At 48.0% G+C, this 14817-nt stretch overlaps 2 protein-coding genes across 2 annotated transcripts in view; both read right to left on the reverse strand.

Moving 5' to 3' along the window:
- Window positions 1–351: 351 nt before the first annotated feature.
- Window positions 352–10920, reverse strand: Rsad1 (radical S-adenosyl methionine domain containing 1). Its single transcript, XM_026387040.2, has 9 exons — window positions 10702–10920; window positions 10198–10331; window positions 9891–10095; window positions 6945–7310; window positions 6674–6737; window positions 6109–6256; window positions 5872–5926; window positions 5052–5155; window positions 352–4865 (listed from the first exon to the last, which is right to left on the reverse strand). Exons 1-9 carry the CDS (start codon window positions 10834–10836, stop codon window positions 4748–4750), a joined length of 1329 nt encoding a protein of 442 aa, XP_026242825.2. The 5' UTR covers window positions 10837–10920; the 3' UTR covers window positions 352–4747.
- A 2800-nt stretch (window positions 10921–13720) lies between these two features.
- The window catches only part of Acsf2 (acyl-CoA synthetase family member 2), a 31719-nt gene continuing 30622 nt past the window's right edge, over window positions 13721–14817 (reverse strand). The window contains exons 15-16 of the mRNA XM_026386794.2: window positions 14610–14678; window positions 13721–14352 (exon numbers count right to left, since the gene is read on the reverse strand). Of these exons, the coding sequence (XP_026242579.2) occupies window positions 14302–14352; window positions 14610–14678 (120 nt within the window). The 3' untranslated portion in view covers window positions 13721–14301. The remainder of the gene's footprint in view (window positions 14353–14609; window positions 14679–14817) is intronic.

The raw sequence follows: 14817 nt of genomic DNA on the forward strand, positions 1-14817 counted from the left end.
GTAGTTAATCTTTGAATGATGGAATCCTGTCACTGTATCAATTTAGTTTTAGTTATGCTGCGCTAATAAACTGAAAAATCTACTGGTTTACAACAGAAGAATGTAGAAATTAACACATGTAAATTAACAAATGTTAGAATTCTGGTTGTGTATCTTTGCAGAAATGAACATACTTAGGTATATGAGTTTACAAAAATGGGATACTATATATGTCTTGCTTTGGAGCCTTCTTGCGTTATCTAATAAATTAACAAATGTTCATTTCCCTCTCCATCTCATGTCTATTGTGGCTGGTTGCTCCTCTGCCCATTTTCTTTTTTTTTTTTAAAGAGAGAGTGAGAGAGAGAGAGAGAGAGTTTTAATATTTATTTTTTAGTTATCGGCAGACACAACATCTTTGTTTTGTATGTGGTGTTGAGGATCGAACCCGGGCCGCACGCATGCCAGGCGAGCGCGCTACCGCTTGAGCCACATCCCCAGCCCCTCTGCCCATTTTCTTCACTCTGGAACCCAGGTTGATAAAACTGTCTTTGATAAAACTGAACACTGCAGGTCACTGTGACAACAGCACAAGATAGATGGTGGACCACCCACCAGCTTTGACAACCAGGGCTGAGCTAGTCTCATGGCCCTTTCTGGGTTCAGTAAGGCAGGTGCAGGTCACAGTGGCACAAGCCTGTGATCCCAGTAGCTCCAGAGGCTGAGGCAGGAGGATGAGGAATTCAAAGCCAGCCTCAGCAACTCCCCTTCCTTAAATTAGGCCAAATCCTAAACCTTTTCTGGTTTCTCTGCCTCAGGGAAAATGTTTTTTCAGAAAAAAATGTGTATTTTTTGTTGTTGTTGTTGTTTGTTTGTTTAAAAAGGACTGGAGATGTGGCTCAGTGATTAAGTGCCCCTAGGTTCAATTTCTGTTTCCGAAATAATGATAATGATGATGATGATGATGATGGTGCAGGAATTTTATGATCCTCCCATAGGCCTCAGGGAGGGCACTCTGAGGAGGGTAGCAAACATTTTGAACAATAATGCAATCTACCACCTAAGTTATTTCATCTGATTACTTGACCTTCTTTTCTCTGCAGAATCAGGTAGGAAGAGAATGCAGGTCTAGTCACAGAGATAGGGCCTGGGTAACAATGAACTGCTCCAGGAGAGGGGAGTACAGTGGCTACTGTATCCACGGGTTCTGCATCTCAGCTCTGACCAACTGGCAATGGAAAATATTGGAGTAAATATTTTTTTCGCATCTGACCAAACGTGCAGACTTTCATTTCTTATTATTCCCTGACCAATACGAACAACCATTTATATTGGCATTTCTACTGTATTAAGTATTATAAATAATTTAGAGATGATTAAAAATATACAGGAGGATATGCATAGGTTATATGCAAATACCACACCATTTGACATAAGGGACTTGAGCATTCTCAGATTTTGGCATCTGAGGGGGTCCTAGAACCAATGCCCCTGCAGATACCAAGGCATAACTGTTTGGACATTGAGCCCAAGCTACCAGTACCAGGCAGAGATGGCAGCTTCAAACATGAGACAAAGAAACCAGAAAGAGGTTAGGATTTGGCCTAATTTAAAAGGCATGCCAGCCAGGTGTGGTGGTGCACACCTGTAATCCCAACTTCTTGGGAGGCTAAGGCAGGAGGATTGCAAGTTCAAGGCCAATCTGGGCAACTTCGGAAGTACCAGAATGCTTGCCTAGCATGTGCAAGCCCCTGGGTTTAATCCCCAGAACAGGAAAGAAGGAAGGAAAAAAAGAATTTTTAGGATTTATTAAATGGATGGATGGCCGAATTGACCTGGATCCATAGTAAGTATAAAATGATGGTGAAGCAGAAAGTTCTGAATTTAACAGAAAGTTCTGGATGTCCAGAAGTATTAAACCAGGTCTGCAACTTACTCCAGAATAATGTTTTGGTCAATGATGGACCTCAGTATATAGTTTCCTTAGTTTGTGAAAGTAGATTCTCAGTATTCACAAAACAATGAACCATCGCACAGCACCCTTCTCAGAACACATCTCCATCGGTAAGTGACACGTGACTGCATTTTCCAGACTTGAGTCAAGTTAGAGAACCTCTTTGAATGTTCCCGTCTGTGAAATGGAAATTGAAACAGCTGTCCTGCCTACATCACACTCCCTGGGGGAGGGGGTGGGGCTCACATGGAGGCTTTAAAATTGTCAGTGCTCTCCTTTGCAGGTGGAATGCTTGGTCCTTCAAGCTGTACCCACAGTACATGTGACTACATGTACCGCTTGTCTCCAACTTCTCTCATCACCTTATTACCAAAGCAGGCGGTTTACCCCTTTTACTTCTGCCCACATAAGGCGGGTGAGAAGATGACGATCAGAGTCCCAATAGGGAGGAGCAGGACCCCTTTGATGGATGAGCCATGGAAGAACCAGGATGTGGAGAGAAGGACCCCACTCCCATGCATGTCTCGGGGTACCTCTTTCGTCCCAACCCCAGCCTCCCACGATGGAAGGTGGGAAACGTCACTCATCGGGGCTTCCCCAACCCAACTGGTCACTGGAGTCATTTAGGAAGCATTTAACAACTAGATTCCTGGGCGCTGCTCTCCGGAGATTCTGATTCATAAGGTGAGGGTGGGACCAGGCTGAGTCACAGAAGGTGATCTGTGCCACCCCTACCTGTTCGTGGCTTGTGCCCAGCCCTCGGAACAGGTCTCGTGAGGTGCCCAGCATGCAGTGCCCAGACATCTCAGGTGGCACGAGCCCTGGCAGCTGGGAGAAACCTGAGTGGGCCCAGGTTATCTGATGGCACACCCATGCTCACTTCTTGAATATCAAGATCAGGGGAAGGCTCAGGAAGAGGTGTCTCTGGGCAGCACAGGTCACCCTACAAGCTGTGCCAAGGCCAGGCTTTCCAGGGCAGTAGGGGCACAGGAGGTGGTAAGAAAAAAACACCTTTTCTTGCTCCCAGCCCTTCAGAACCAAGTGATGCCTCAGGCTCCCACAGCCTGCCATGGTGCCTTGACTGACAACCTGGGAAGAATCTCTTCCACATCTGTCAACATGACAGCCAGTTCCCTAAGGGGTGAGGCAGGTCTTCTTCTTCTCTGTGAGTCTGGTACAAGGCCTGGCACACAACTAGTGCCAGCTGAATATTTCATGATGAAAAAGAGAGGGAGTGATGCTTACCATGTTACCACAGGGTCAGAGAAGACCTGACATTCACACCCACTGAGTACAGGGAAAGGCATGTGCTCACCTCTGAGAGGCGGGGAACCCAATCCCCCATCACCTCCTAAAGGCCAAGTCTATATGCCTCAATCATGGTATCCTCTGACATGGTAATGAATTAAAGTTACAGAGCTTCCTAACTGGGCATGGTGGTGCATGCCTATAATCCCAGTGGCTCAGGAGGCTGAGACAGGAGGATCACAGGTTCAAGGCCAGCCTCAGCAACTTTGTCAGGCCCTAAGCAACTTGGTGAGACCCTGTCTCAAAACATAAAAGGGCTGGTGATATAGCTCAGTAGTAAATTATCCCTGGACTAAATCCCTAGTCTCCCCCCAATCCCCTCAAAAGTTATGTGGCTTCTTGCCAGGAAAATGCACCTCCAACCCCACCAAACATAGGCACACACACTCACATCTGGTACCAATTTCCAGGTCAGAAGGAGGATTAGCCCTTTGACTAAAATGGAAAGTTTGTTGTTTTTTTTTTAATGGATAAAGAATGTAGAAAGAATGACAGTCAGAGATTAACATTTTGCAACTTCCAAATTAAGAACTGATTTGGGCAAGGATCATCAGTAGATGCCAAAATCACTGAGCAAGTGATTATTGGAGAACAGGATATTCAATTGGTCTCAAGATATCACACATCATCTGTTGTGTTATTTAATTTCAAGGAAAACTATATCTATCCATGGGAGAAACAGAATATCCATCCCCTTAATTAAGTGGTCAAAATTAGCATTACTGATAGTGGGTTGGCCTAGCATTAGGGACCCTGAGTTACACAACACCGAGTATCAGTATTGCTAAAAATATTCAACCTGAATTCAGTCCTTAGGAAACAATCAGGCATACCCAGAATGTGGGACATTCTATGGGACAAGTGGCCTTGACTCTAAAAAACCCAGTGGTTTCCTAAATGTCTCATACCTATATTAAATCCCTTCCTGTTTAAGATACCTGGAAAGGATCTGATTCATACAGCTGCTCAGGACCTCACAACAGGGGAAGGCGTCTTAGGGAGGCAACTGCCTACAGAAAGATTTCCAAACACTGGTCATTATTTGATACCAAAAATGTAAACATCCAGGTGCACTGGTGCATACCTGTAATCCCAGCAGCTTGGGAGGCTGAGGCAGGAGAATCACAAGTTCAAGTCTTAGCAACTTAGTGAGACCCTGACTCAAAATAAATATAAAGGCCTGGGGATGTGGCTCAGTTGTTAAGCATCCCTGGGTTCAATCCCCAGCACCGAAGAAAGAAAAAAAAAAAAAAAAAAAAGCTGTTATGGGCGATGAACAATTCCCAGTCAAGGAACATACACTGGTGAGTCTGAAAAGCCGGGTGGGATGCCAGTTCCCAGCCAAATATCCTCCCACCCACCTCACTGTAGCCATACCCCTGGGGATCCCAGGGCCAGGCAATGACCACTTGGAGCAGAGATAGCACCTGCCAGCAGAGATGCCTGTAGTGCTGGTCCAGACCCCCAAGTCCACCTGGCATTGCCCTGGGATACAGGAACATCTTCTCATCCTCCTGGTGCAGGTGATGGGGTTGTCTGGTGCCAAGCCTCTTGGAGTCGAGGCAGGAGGGTCAGCAGTAGAGAATCCAACACAGCCAGACCCTGCCAGGAACACCGGAGACCCCTGGAAAACCAAGAAGCCTGGATGTGATGGCTTCATCTTACCAGTTTCAATGCTATCCCGACCTGTGCCAAGGCCCCAGCACCCACAGGCCCATCCTCACCAGTATCTCTCACTTCCTGGTCTCTGGATCTGTAGTCAGGGATCTTGGGAACACCTACGTCCCCTCTGCCCACTGCCCCAACACACCTGTGGTCCAGCAGCAATAGGTCCTGCTCCAGTAATTCCTTTACTTCCTTGTTTGCTCCAAAAATGTCCCACAGGGTCAACGGGGGCTCAAATTGCTGCCAGTGCTGGGAAACCAGAGGTTAGAAGTGATGAGCCAGCTGAACTACTCTGGGCCTCATGGCAGGGGTGAGAGGTGAGGGAGGATCCAGTCCAGCATGGGGGTCTCAGCAGCTGATACTCATAAACACCAGGACAGATCAATGGGTAGGTGCAGAGGTGGGCACTATCACCCCTGTGGCACGTTCAGGTGGAAGCCCAGATCCCAGCCACGCCAGGTCTCCATCTGCTCCTCCTCTCTCTCCTCTGCCTGCCAGGGTACAGCAGCCTCAGATTTTAGGGACTTGACGACATCTAAAGCAGCTCTGAGTCTAATCGATCATTATCTATTGTGCTTCCTATCTGAGGTTTCAGCTCTGCTTAAAAACACATGGAAACCCCTTATCTCATCTATTCCCTCACATAGCTGAGAAAATCAAGGTTCTGAGAGTGGAAAGGCAATGTGCCCTAGATTTCAGTAGAATAGGGGCCAGCGCTGGATCTCTCCAGCCCAAGTCCCGGGTTCTTACCACTGTACCACACTACCTACAGCATCTGCCCGTCAGGCCTCAGCTGGACCACGGCCCAACCTCTGGCTGTCAACCCCAGAGGTATAGTAGGGGTGTGTTTTGTGGTGTTTTCTCTGTGTGTGTGTGTGTATGTACAGCGGCGAACAGGAGGAGAAAGAGGCTGACTCTGTAAGGCTTAAGAAGAGGAAACAGTACACAAAAACCTTATTCCATACCTGGTGGGTGAGCCCCACGTCAGTGCGTAGCCCCATGGCCAAAACCTCCTCCAGCCTGAAAGAGAAGTCATTGAGGAACCTTGGAGAGGGGGCCTTTCCTCTCCCACTCTAACACTGATGCTGGGATGTGTTGGGGACTATGGGGAGGGCAAGGCAGGACATAAAGAAGTACATGTGGAGATGCTTCTGGGGTGTGGGGAACTTTGGGTAAAGAGCCCTCTGCCCTCAGATGCTCACAGCTCCAGTTTGCCCAGGGGGATACGCTTCCGGGTGCCATGACCAAACAGCATCACTTCCTTCATCCAGTTGTCTGGTTCCAGTGTCTGGATCCGAGCCTCCCGGGCATGGCCTCCAGCCCCCTGAAGCGTAAATCGCCCATGGGCCCCTAACAACATCAACAATGAACCCCACATTAATGAGCTAACAATGTGTTCTTATCAGATTTACATCAGTAGTTCTCAAAGTCTGGTCCCTGGACCAAGAGCATCTAATATGCTAGAAATATAAACCCTCAGGCCTAAACCAGCCCGGATCAATCAGAATTTCTGGAGGAGTGGCCCAGCATTCTGGATTTTAACAAGCCCTGCAGGGGACTGACACACACTGAAGACCCAGAAACACAGCAGTAAATCAAACACCTTACAATACATCCTCAACAGTTCTACACAGTAGATATTATCGTTAGCTGCATTTTACATGTGAGGAAATTCAGGCTTGGAGAGGTTAAGTAAGTGGCCCAAGTTCACACAGCCATGACATTCCTCTGCTAAGTCATCCCTTCTGTTGCTCACAGGGGACTTACCGGGCCCAATGCCAAGGTATTGACCGCACTGCCAGTAAGTCCAATTGTGGGTACTGAGCGCCCCCTGTGGGGAAGAAGGGAATAGTCAGCGCAGAGGAAGGAGGTTTCCCCGTTTGTGCTGTTTGTGTTCAGGGACGGGGCACCTGGTTAGATTGTTCCACCATCTGGGGTCAGAGAGCACCCAGCAGGGCCCTTCTCCTCAGAGGCCCGAGTTACCTAGTTATACGCAGCGTGCCATTCCACACCTCCAGCCAACAGCCCCAGGACTCACGTTCCTGGCAAAGTTGGAGACCTCGTACTGGCGGAAGCCAGCCTCCCGGAGCAGCGCCCGACCCTCCTGGTACATCTCAGCGGCGAGCTCTGGGTCAGGGGCAGGAAGAACACCCCGCTGCACCTGGGCGAAGAGTGCAGTGCCCCGCTCCAGGGACAGCTGGTAGAGGGAGAGATGGTCGTCACAGTGGTGCAGCAGTTCCTGCAGCTGCCGGAGCCATGGCCCCACCTGCTGTGCCGGCAGCCCCAGCATCAAGTCCACGGACACGCGGCCAGGGAAGAGGCGCCGGGCTTCTGCCAGCGTCCGCAGAGCACTGCTGGTCGAGTGTGTCCGCCCCAGCAACTGCAGCTCAGTGTCGTCTAGAGACTGGAAAGAGATAGTCAGCTGTTAGTATGCTGGCCAGCTCAGAGAGAGACAGCATTGCCACAAACACAGCATTGTAGAAATGAATATGGGGGAAACCAGTACCTATCAGGGAATGGGAAGATGGGGAAGGTAGGGAACAGTCAAGTCAGTACCTAGAACTACTATACACTGAAAGGCAATGTAATCCTTAAAATCCTCCAATATTAGCTCCATTTTACAGATAAGAAAGCTGAGGTTCAGAAATGTTAAGTAACTTATCTTGAGGACATATAACTGCAAAGTCAGGACTGGCTCCAAAATCAAGAATCTTTTCTTCCTTTACTTTTTATTTTGAAATAACTTATAGGAAAGTTGAAAGGTACAACTTCCATCTAGACTCACCAGCAACATCTGACCAGCTACTTTGTCTCTCTCTAAATGTGCAAATTATTGTTATTATGTTGAGAGCAAATCATAGATAAGCACTGCCCAGAACTTTCTGTGATGATGGAAATTTTTTATAGCTGCACTGTTCAATACAGTAGACACCAGACACATGTAAGTTGATTTAAATAGTCACATTTCAAGTTCTCCACTAGCATGTGGCTTGTGGCTGGTATGCTGGACAGTAGAGTTACAGGTATTATATCTCTTAATTTTTAAATCCTGAAATGTGTATTTCCTAAGGACAAGGACACTCTCTTACATAACCACAATCCAATTATGGAATTCAGGAAATGTAACACAGATACAACACCATTATCTAATAAGTAGTCATATTCAAATTTGGCCAACTGTCCCAGTAATGTCTACTATAGTAATTTCCTCTTTTACAACCAAGGGTCACCCCTGGCATTCGGCTGTCATTGTCTCTTTAGCCTCCTTTAATCTAGTCCATATTCTCAGCCTTTCATGACATTGACATTTTCAAAGAGTACAAGCCAGTTGCTTTTGAAAATGTCTCTTGGGCTGGGGTTGTGGCTCGGTGTACAGTGCTTGCCTAGCTAGCATGTGTGAAGCACTGGGTTCAATTCTCAGCACCGTATATAAATAAAATAAAGGTCCATTGACAACTAAAAAAATATTTTTTAATATTCATTTCCCAGTTGTAGTTGGACACAATATCTTTGTTTTATTTATTTTTATGTGATGCTGAGGATCGAACCCAGGGTCTTTCACGTGCTAGGCGAGCACTCTACTGCTGAGCCACAACCCCAGCCCCTAAAAAAATTTTTAAAAAACTGTCTCTTAATGTGTGAATGCTGGAGATCAGCTGTACAACAGTGTGCTTACAGTTAATAATACTATACTGACACACAAAACTGTTTAGGAGGGCAGATCTCATACTGCCTGTTCTTACATTATTATTTTTTTTTTCCACAAGGAGTTGAATCCAGGGGTGCTTAACCACTAAGTCACATCCCTGCCCTTTTGATGTTTTGTTTTGAGACAGGGTCTCACTAAGTTGCCTAAGGACCTTGCTAAGTTGCTGAGGCTGACCTTGAACTTGTAATCCTCCTGCCTCAGCTTCCCAGGTCCCTGGGATTCCAGGTGTGCCCTGCCACCAATCTGGCTTCTTATATTAATTCATTCTCTCTGTCCCCCCACCTCTGTGTTGAGGATGAAACCCAGGGTTTCAAGTATGCTAAGCAAATCCTTTAGCACTGAGAAGCATCCCCAGTCTTAATTTACCTGATGTTTCCTCAAAATTAGTTTCAAGATATACATTTGGGGCAGAAATGTCTCAGAATTGTGTGTCTCTTTCAGTTTATCCAAACAAGACAAAGCCCATGACCCTAGGAGAAGTGGTTCAATGGAAGTGGTAGTGTTGAAGGTGGGCAAGACTGGCTATGGAATCATCAGCGGTGAACCTAGAAGAAAGGCTTCTCCCTACTTGAGAACCTTCGGTGGCTCCCCGATCACCACTAGGAAGAAACCCAAACTCCTTCAGAAGTGGCTAAGAGCTTTCAGACCATATGTGCAGTCCTGTCTCTATAGTCTCTCTGGTCACAAGGAATGATTCACAGCTCCCCCAAAACATGCAGGTCTCCTCCATATCCTATGTCTCTTCCTCCCACACCCTCTCACCTGGTGAACTCCTCCCTTTTCTCAAACATTATCTCCTTCAGGAAGCCTTCTGTGATTTCGTTAGACTAAGGTGCCCTCCAAGTGGTACTCTGAGAGGCCCCTTTATAGACATATTTTCATGCTGCAGTGATCTGATCATGTGTCTGCTTCCCCACATCTCCAATCATGTAATACCTCATTTCTGAGTACCTACTATGTTCCAGGCCCTATGGTGGTGCTTAGTGTACAAAAAGGCATGCCAGAGGCCTACCTCATGAAGCTTACATCCCAGTAGAACAGCAGATGACTAAGTGTCATCACAAGGGCTGGGAATGTGCTCAGAGTAGAGCACTTGCCTAGCATATTCAAAGCTCAGGGTCCAATCCCATTACTGGGGGGAAAAGTGTCATCATGGGCTCTACTGTTATTGAGCTCTCACACCCAGAAATGTTTGCCCAATGAATAAGTGACACCAAAGGGGAGACAGCCCTGAAGGTCTGGGTGCACTGGGAGGGGGTGGGTGAGATGGGTTACCTGGAGGCCAATGGACAACCTGTTGACTCCTGCTGCTCCAAATTCTGCCAGCCTCGAGGCTGGGGACGAAATGGGATTAGCCTCCAGCGTGACTTCCGAGTCTGCAGGCAGGTGAGCTATCTGTGCCACAGCCTCCAGAACAGCAGCCACAGTATGGGGACTGGCCAGACTGGGGGTTCCCCCACCAAAGAACACAGACTCTACCCTGGGGAAAGATGATGGAGAAGATGACACCGGGAGAGGCCTGTGGCATGCTCTGCACCCGTCTTCCTCTCCAAGACCCCCGGCTACAGTCCCCAGTACAGACCGTTGCACCCCGCTGAGCCGCAGCAGCGTCCGCACCTCAGTGACCAGACAGTTCCGCATGGCAGCCTCCTCCACGCCGCGAGGGATGTATTTATTGAAGTTACAGTAACTGCATCGCTTCTCACAATACGGCCACTGCGGGCAGAGGGTGTATGTGCAGGGTGAGGCGTGACTCTGGGCACCCTGGGCGCTTCCTGGGTTCATAGCCAACATTCCCATCCTCATTCCGAGGTCGGTCAACAGTGGCTAGGACATCTAAACCACCACTCCCAAAGCAGGTCGCCCTGGGATTATTATCCCCACTTTAGCATGAGAAAACTGAGGCTTGGAAGGTAAAGGTCACAGAGCTGGTGACTACCCTGACCTTGACATTTCCCTGCCAGGGCACCAGGTCCTATCGGAGACCTCGTCTGGGGGCGGGGAAAGACAGCAGGCAGGTCCACCGCGTGACAAACGCCACCTGGTTCTGGTACGCCAGAACTCTGCCCTCCCGCCGGCCACTCACGTGCACGTAAACCGCAGCGCGCCTGCTCGCGGGCTCAGGACTTGGGGACCCTCCCCCACTGTCCACCCGGCGGCGCCTCTGGGCCGCTTTGGCTGCTGCCACCAAGCCGCGGGCCCGGGCCGCGGGGAGAACCATGGCGCACAGCGCAGTGGGGACTGGGATCGGGCCCAGGGCGCACGGGTGTACGCAGAGCAGGGTCGCGTGTGCTGCCCAGGCGGAAGGAAGAGAAGCTGCGTGACCTCGCGCCGCCTCGGAAGGCCTCGGATCTTCGGCGCCACCTGCCGGACACTGATGCGCTCATCTCAGCCTCCTGTTCCTCTCCCAAGAACGCGGGGCGCATCTTTTGGTACCCTATACCAGGGCAAGTTCCCTGACCCATCCAGGAGCTTAGTTTGTCCCATCACTTCCTTCACATTTCATGATCCTGTCTCAGAGCTGGGCGCTGAGGACATCTAGGTGCAGAAGATCCGGAGAAGTCAACGAACAGGTGAAGACAGGCAGCACAATTAATGCAATGCCTGCTGGACGCCAGGCCAGTGTGTGAAGTGCAGGGAGGGCCTCTGTTATAAGAGCCATGGAAGTCCCTGAGGGAGGAGAGGACACTTGGGCTGGATCTTGAAGGAGCAGAAAGTCCCGGAGGGATTGGCTTGGCCATGAGAGTAGGCTGTAATCTCTAGATCGGGCCAACCCAGGACAGTCAGAGATGGTGTGTGCAGGAGAGACAGTGAACAGGTGATAGCTTGCAATTCTCAAGAATAACTGTAGAATGTGCTGGAAGTACAACTACTAAGATAAGGGGGAACTGGTCAGAACAGCTCAGGCTCTGTTCTAGTACCTCTTGTCCCCTTCCCCTCACCCTAAAGAAGACTTCTTTCAATGCTTTAGTCCAATATGGCACATGGTCACCAAGGGTAGGCTGGCTTCCAGGGCCCTTCAAGTCCAGTGCAAGCAGGGCACACACAGATGAGACTCCATTCACACCAGGAAACTTTTCTGAGCCTTGGGGCAACTGGCTTGAAATGAATCCAAGGCTTCTATTGTCCCTTGTTGCCTATCTATAAGTAATACACCCACTTTATGTAGTGTGTGTGTGTGTGTGTGTGTGTGTGTGTTTTGTCTCATGGAATTTGGACAAGTTAGTGACCAGTGCACAGTGAATCTGCTTCTGGGTTCTAGCAGGGTGCTGTGGCACACACCTGTAACCACAGTGGCTCAGGAGGCTAAGGATCAAGTGTTCAAATCCTATACCAAAAGGGAGGCATTAAGCAACACAGTGAGACTCTGTCTCTAAAGAAAATACAAAAAAAAAGCGGGGGGGGGGGGGGGTGGGCTGGGGATGTGTCTCAGTGGCCAAGTGCCCTGAGTTCAACCCCTGGTACCTGTCCCAAAAAAGATAGCTGGCTCCTAATCCCAGCTGTGTGGCCTTGAGCAAGACACTGAACCTCTTTGAGTTTCAGTGACAGTGTTTGTGAATTGGGCCAATGCCTATGTGATAAAGTCATTGGCAAGATTTCAAAAGAAAATGTTCATGAAAACATCTAGTGTAGTGCCTGGCACTCAGAGGATCCTAAATACATGATCATTTCTTAAAAAGTAAAACAGCTGCAATTGCTGCTGCTGGAGACAGACATCCCAGGAGGTGAGGGCTGCAGGTGGGAGAAAAGTTTGTCTCTGAACCGGGAACTGAAATGGAGGGAAAACAATAAGTCCTGTAGCTTCACTTGCTTTTCATTACATGATTTAGTTGACTTTTCAAATCACTAATTTTGGAGGTTGCAGTAGAGTGATATATTATTAGTCTCCCACCAGTTCTGCACTAGATAACACCCCTGACATGGGGGTCATGATTATAACAGTTGTCTAGGTTACTTTTCAGGGACCTGAAGGCTATTGGTTGAAAACAATGATTCATCACTTGGGCCTATGCAAGTATCCAATTGGTGACATTTTGACATCAAGGGGCCAAAAACTCCATCCTCAGATGGTGCTAAAGGGACCCCATTTTCTAAACATGTGTCCTAAGAAGAGCTATGAAGTCTGGTTACATTGTCAGGTGTGGTGGCACACACCAGTAATCCCACCGACACAGGAGTCTGAAGCAGAAGGATCACAAGTTTGAGACTAGCCTCAGCAACTTAGCAAGAGCCTGTCTCCAAATAGAAAAAGAAAAGGGGTAGGGATGTAGCTCAATGGTAGAACACCTTTGAGTTTAATCGTCAGTATGGGGGGGTGATCACACTTGGGATGTGCCAACCACTGATCACCTCCAGTCACGCTGCTCCAAACCTTAAATCGCCCTGCTACTTTATCCCATAAATATCCCCAAGCCCTGCCCTGTGGGAGGTGGGTCTGAGACTTGGTTCTCCCATCTCCTCATGCTTTGCTGCTTCATGAATAAACTTTCTTTTGCAAAACTCATGGTGTTAGTGATTGGCAAACTGCACAGCAGGCAAAACAGGCTGGTTAAGTAACAGTACCTATGTGCCTTGTAGAAGCCAACTGTTTTTTATTTCTTGGGTCAAATGACAGCCTGCTTTATTTTTACTGGGTTGATTGGGAAGGATGGGAGGAGTGATAGTTAAAGGATATGAGGTTTCTTTTTGAGGTAACAACAACATTCAAAATTGACTTTGGTGGTGATGGTTACACATATCTGTGACTTTATTGAAATCCAGTGGTGCCAGACATGGTGGTGCATGCCTGTAATCCCAGCGGTTCAGGGGACTGAGGCAGGAGGATCAAGAATTCAAAGCCAGCCTCAGAAAAGGCACTAAGCAACTCAGTGAGACCCTGTCTCTAAATAAAATGCAAAATAGGGCTGAGGATATGTCTCAGTGGTCCAGTGCCCCTGAGTTAAATCCCCAATACCACCTTGCCAAAAAAAACCCAAAAAACAAACAAACAAAAAAACAAAACAAAAAACCACTGGATAAACTACATTTTAAATGGATGTTTTGGATAGTATGTGAATTATATCTCAATAAAGCTCTTATTTTTTATTTTTTTTATTAGTTGTTCAAAACATTACAAAGCTCTTGACATATCATATGTTCTTATTTTTTTTTTTAAAAAGAACATTTCTTGTTGGACTTCTCTGGCAACAATGTGAAAAATGATGGACCAAGTAAAGCTTACAAAAGAAAAAATGGAAGCCGGGTATGGTGGTGCACACCATAATCCTAGCAATTTGGGAGGCTGAGGCAGGAGGATTACAAATTCAAGCCCGATTTAGTAACTTAGGAAGACCCTGTCTCAAAATAAAAAGGGCTGAGGATGGTTGTAAAGTATCCCTGGGTTCAATCCCCAGTACCAAAAAGAAGAAGAAGAAACAGAAAAAAAATGGGTTTGCAATCTCAAAGGGATGGGGTGAGGGTTAGATTAAACAGATCATCTACTTAAAAAGTAGTATTCAGAGGAATCAGTCTGAAAGTGCTGGTTTCTCTTGAGACTCCTCCTTTCTCCATCCACTCTCCATCCAGAGAGAGTACTCCAGCCAGAGACCAGGAAACATAGAGCTCTTTATGCCCAAATGACAAAGAAGACTGGGGCTTGGGGGGAGGGGCGGGAGGCCGGCCGGGTTGGAACCCTCCACCCCAGGATTCACAGTTTCAGATGTCTTTCCATCTGCTCTCGGAGTTTGTATTTCTGGATCTAGAGGGAAAACAAAGGAGTGAGAGTCAGGTGGGGTCCCCGCCTGTTAGGGTGAGCAACCACAACCGTTTGCTTGGGACTGAGGGCTTTGTCAGCTTTTAGTGTTAAGATTGAGAAAGCCTGGGACAAATCAGGATGAGATGACAGGTTAGTCCCCCTATGCTGCCTCTTCTGCTCACCACTGAGAGAGGCATGGGTTGGGCCACCTGGAGTCCCGTGACACCCTGCCCCTCCCTGGCCACCTCCACTTCACACACCTTTCCTGAGACAGTGAGGGGGTAGTCACTGACAAAGACGATGTAGCGGGGGATCTTGAAGTGGGAGATCTGCAGAACAGAAAGATAAAGCAAGAGGCTGGGCAAAGTCACAGGGCAAGGGTTGGGGCAAGAGGGTTCACTTGGCTGAAGAGTCATGTCTGTAAGGGCGGGGCATTCCCCAATCCTGGATGGTTGGCAGGAACAGGTG

This window comes from Urocitellus parryii, chromosome 7, assembly GCF_045843805.1.
Source record: "Urocitellus parryii isolate mUroPar1 chromosome 7, mUroPar1.hap1, whole genome shotgun sequence".
Taxonomy (NCBI): Eukaryota; Metazoa; Chordata; class Mammalia; order Rodentia; family Sciuridae; genus Urocitellus; species Urocitellus parryii.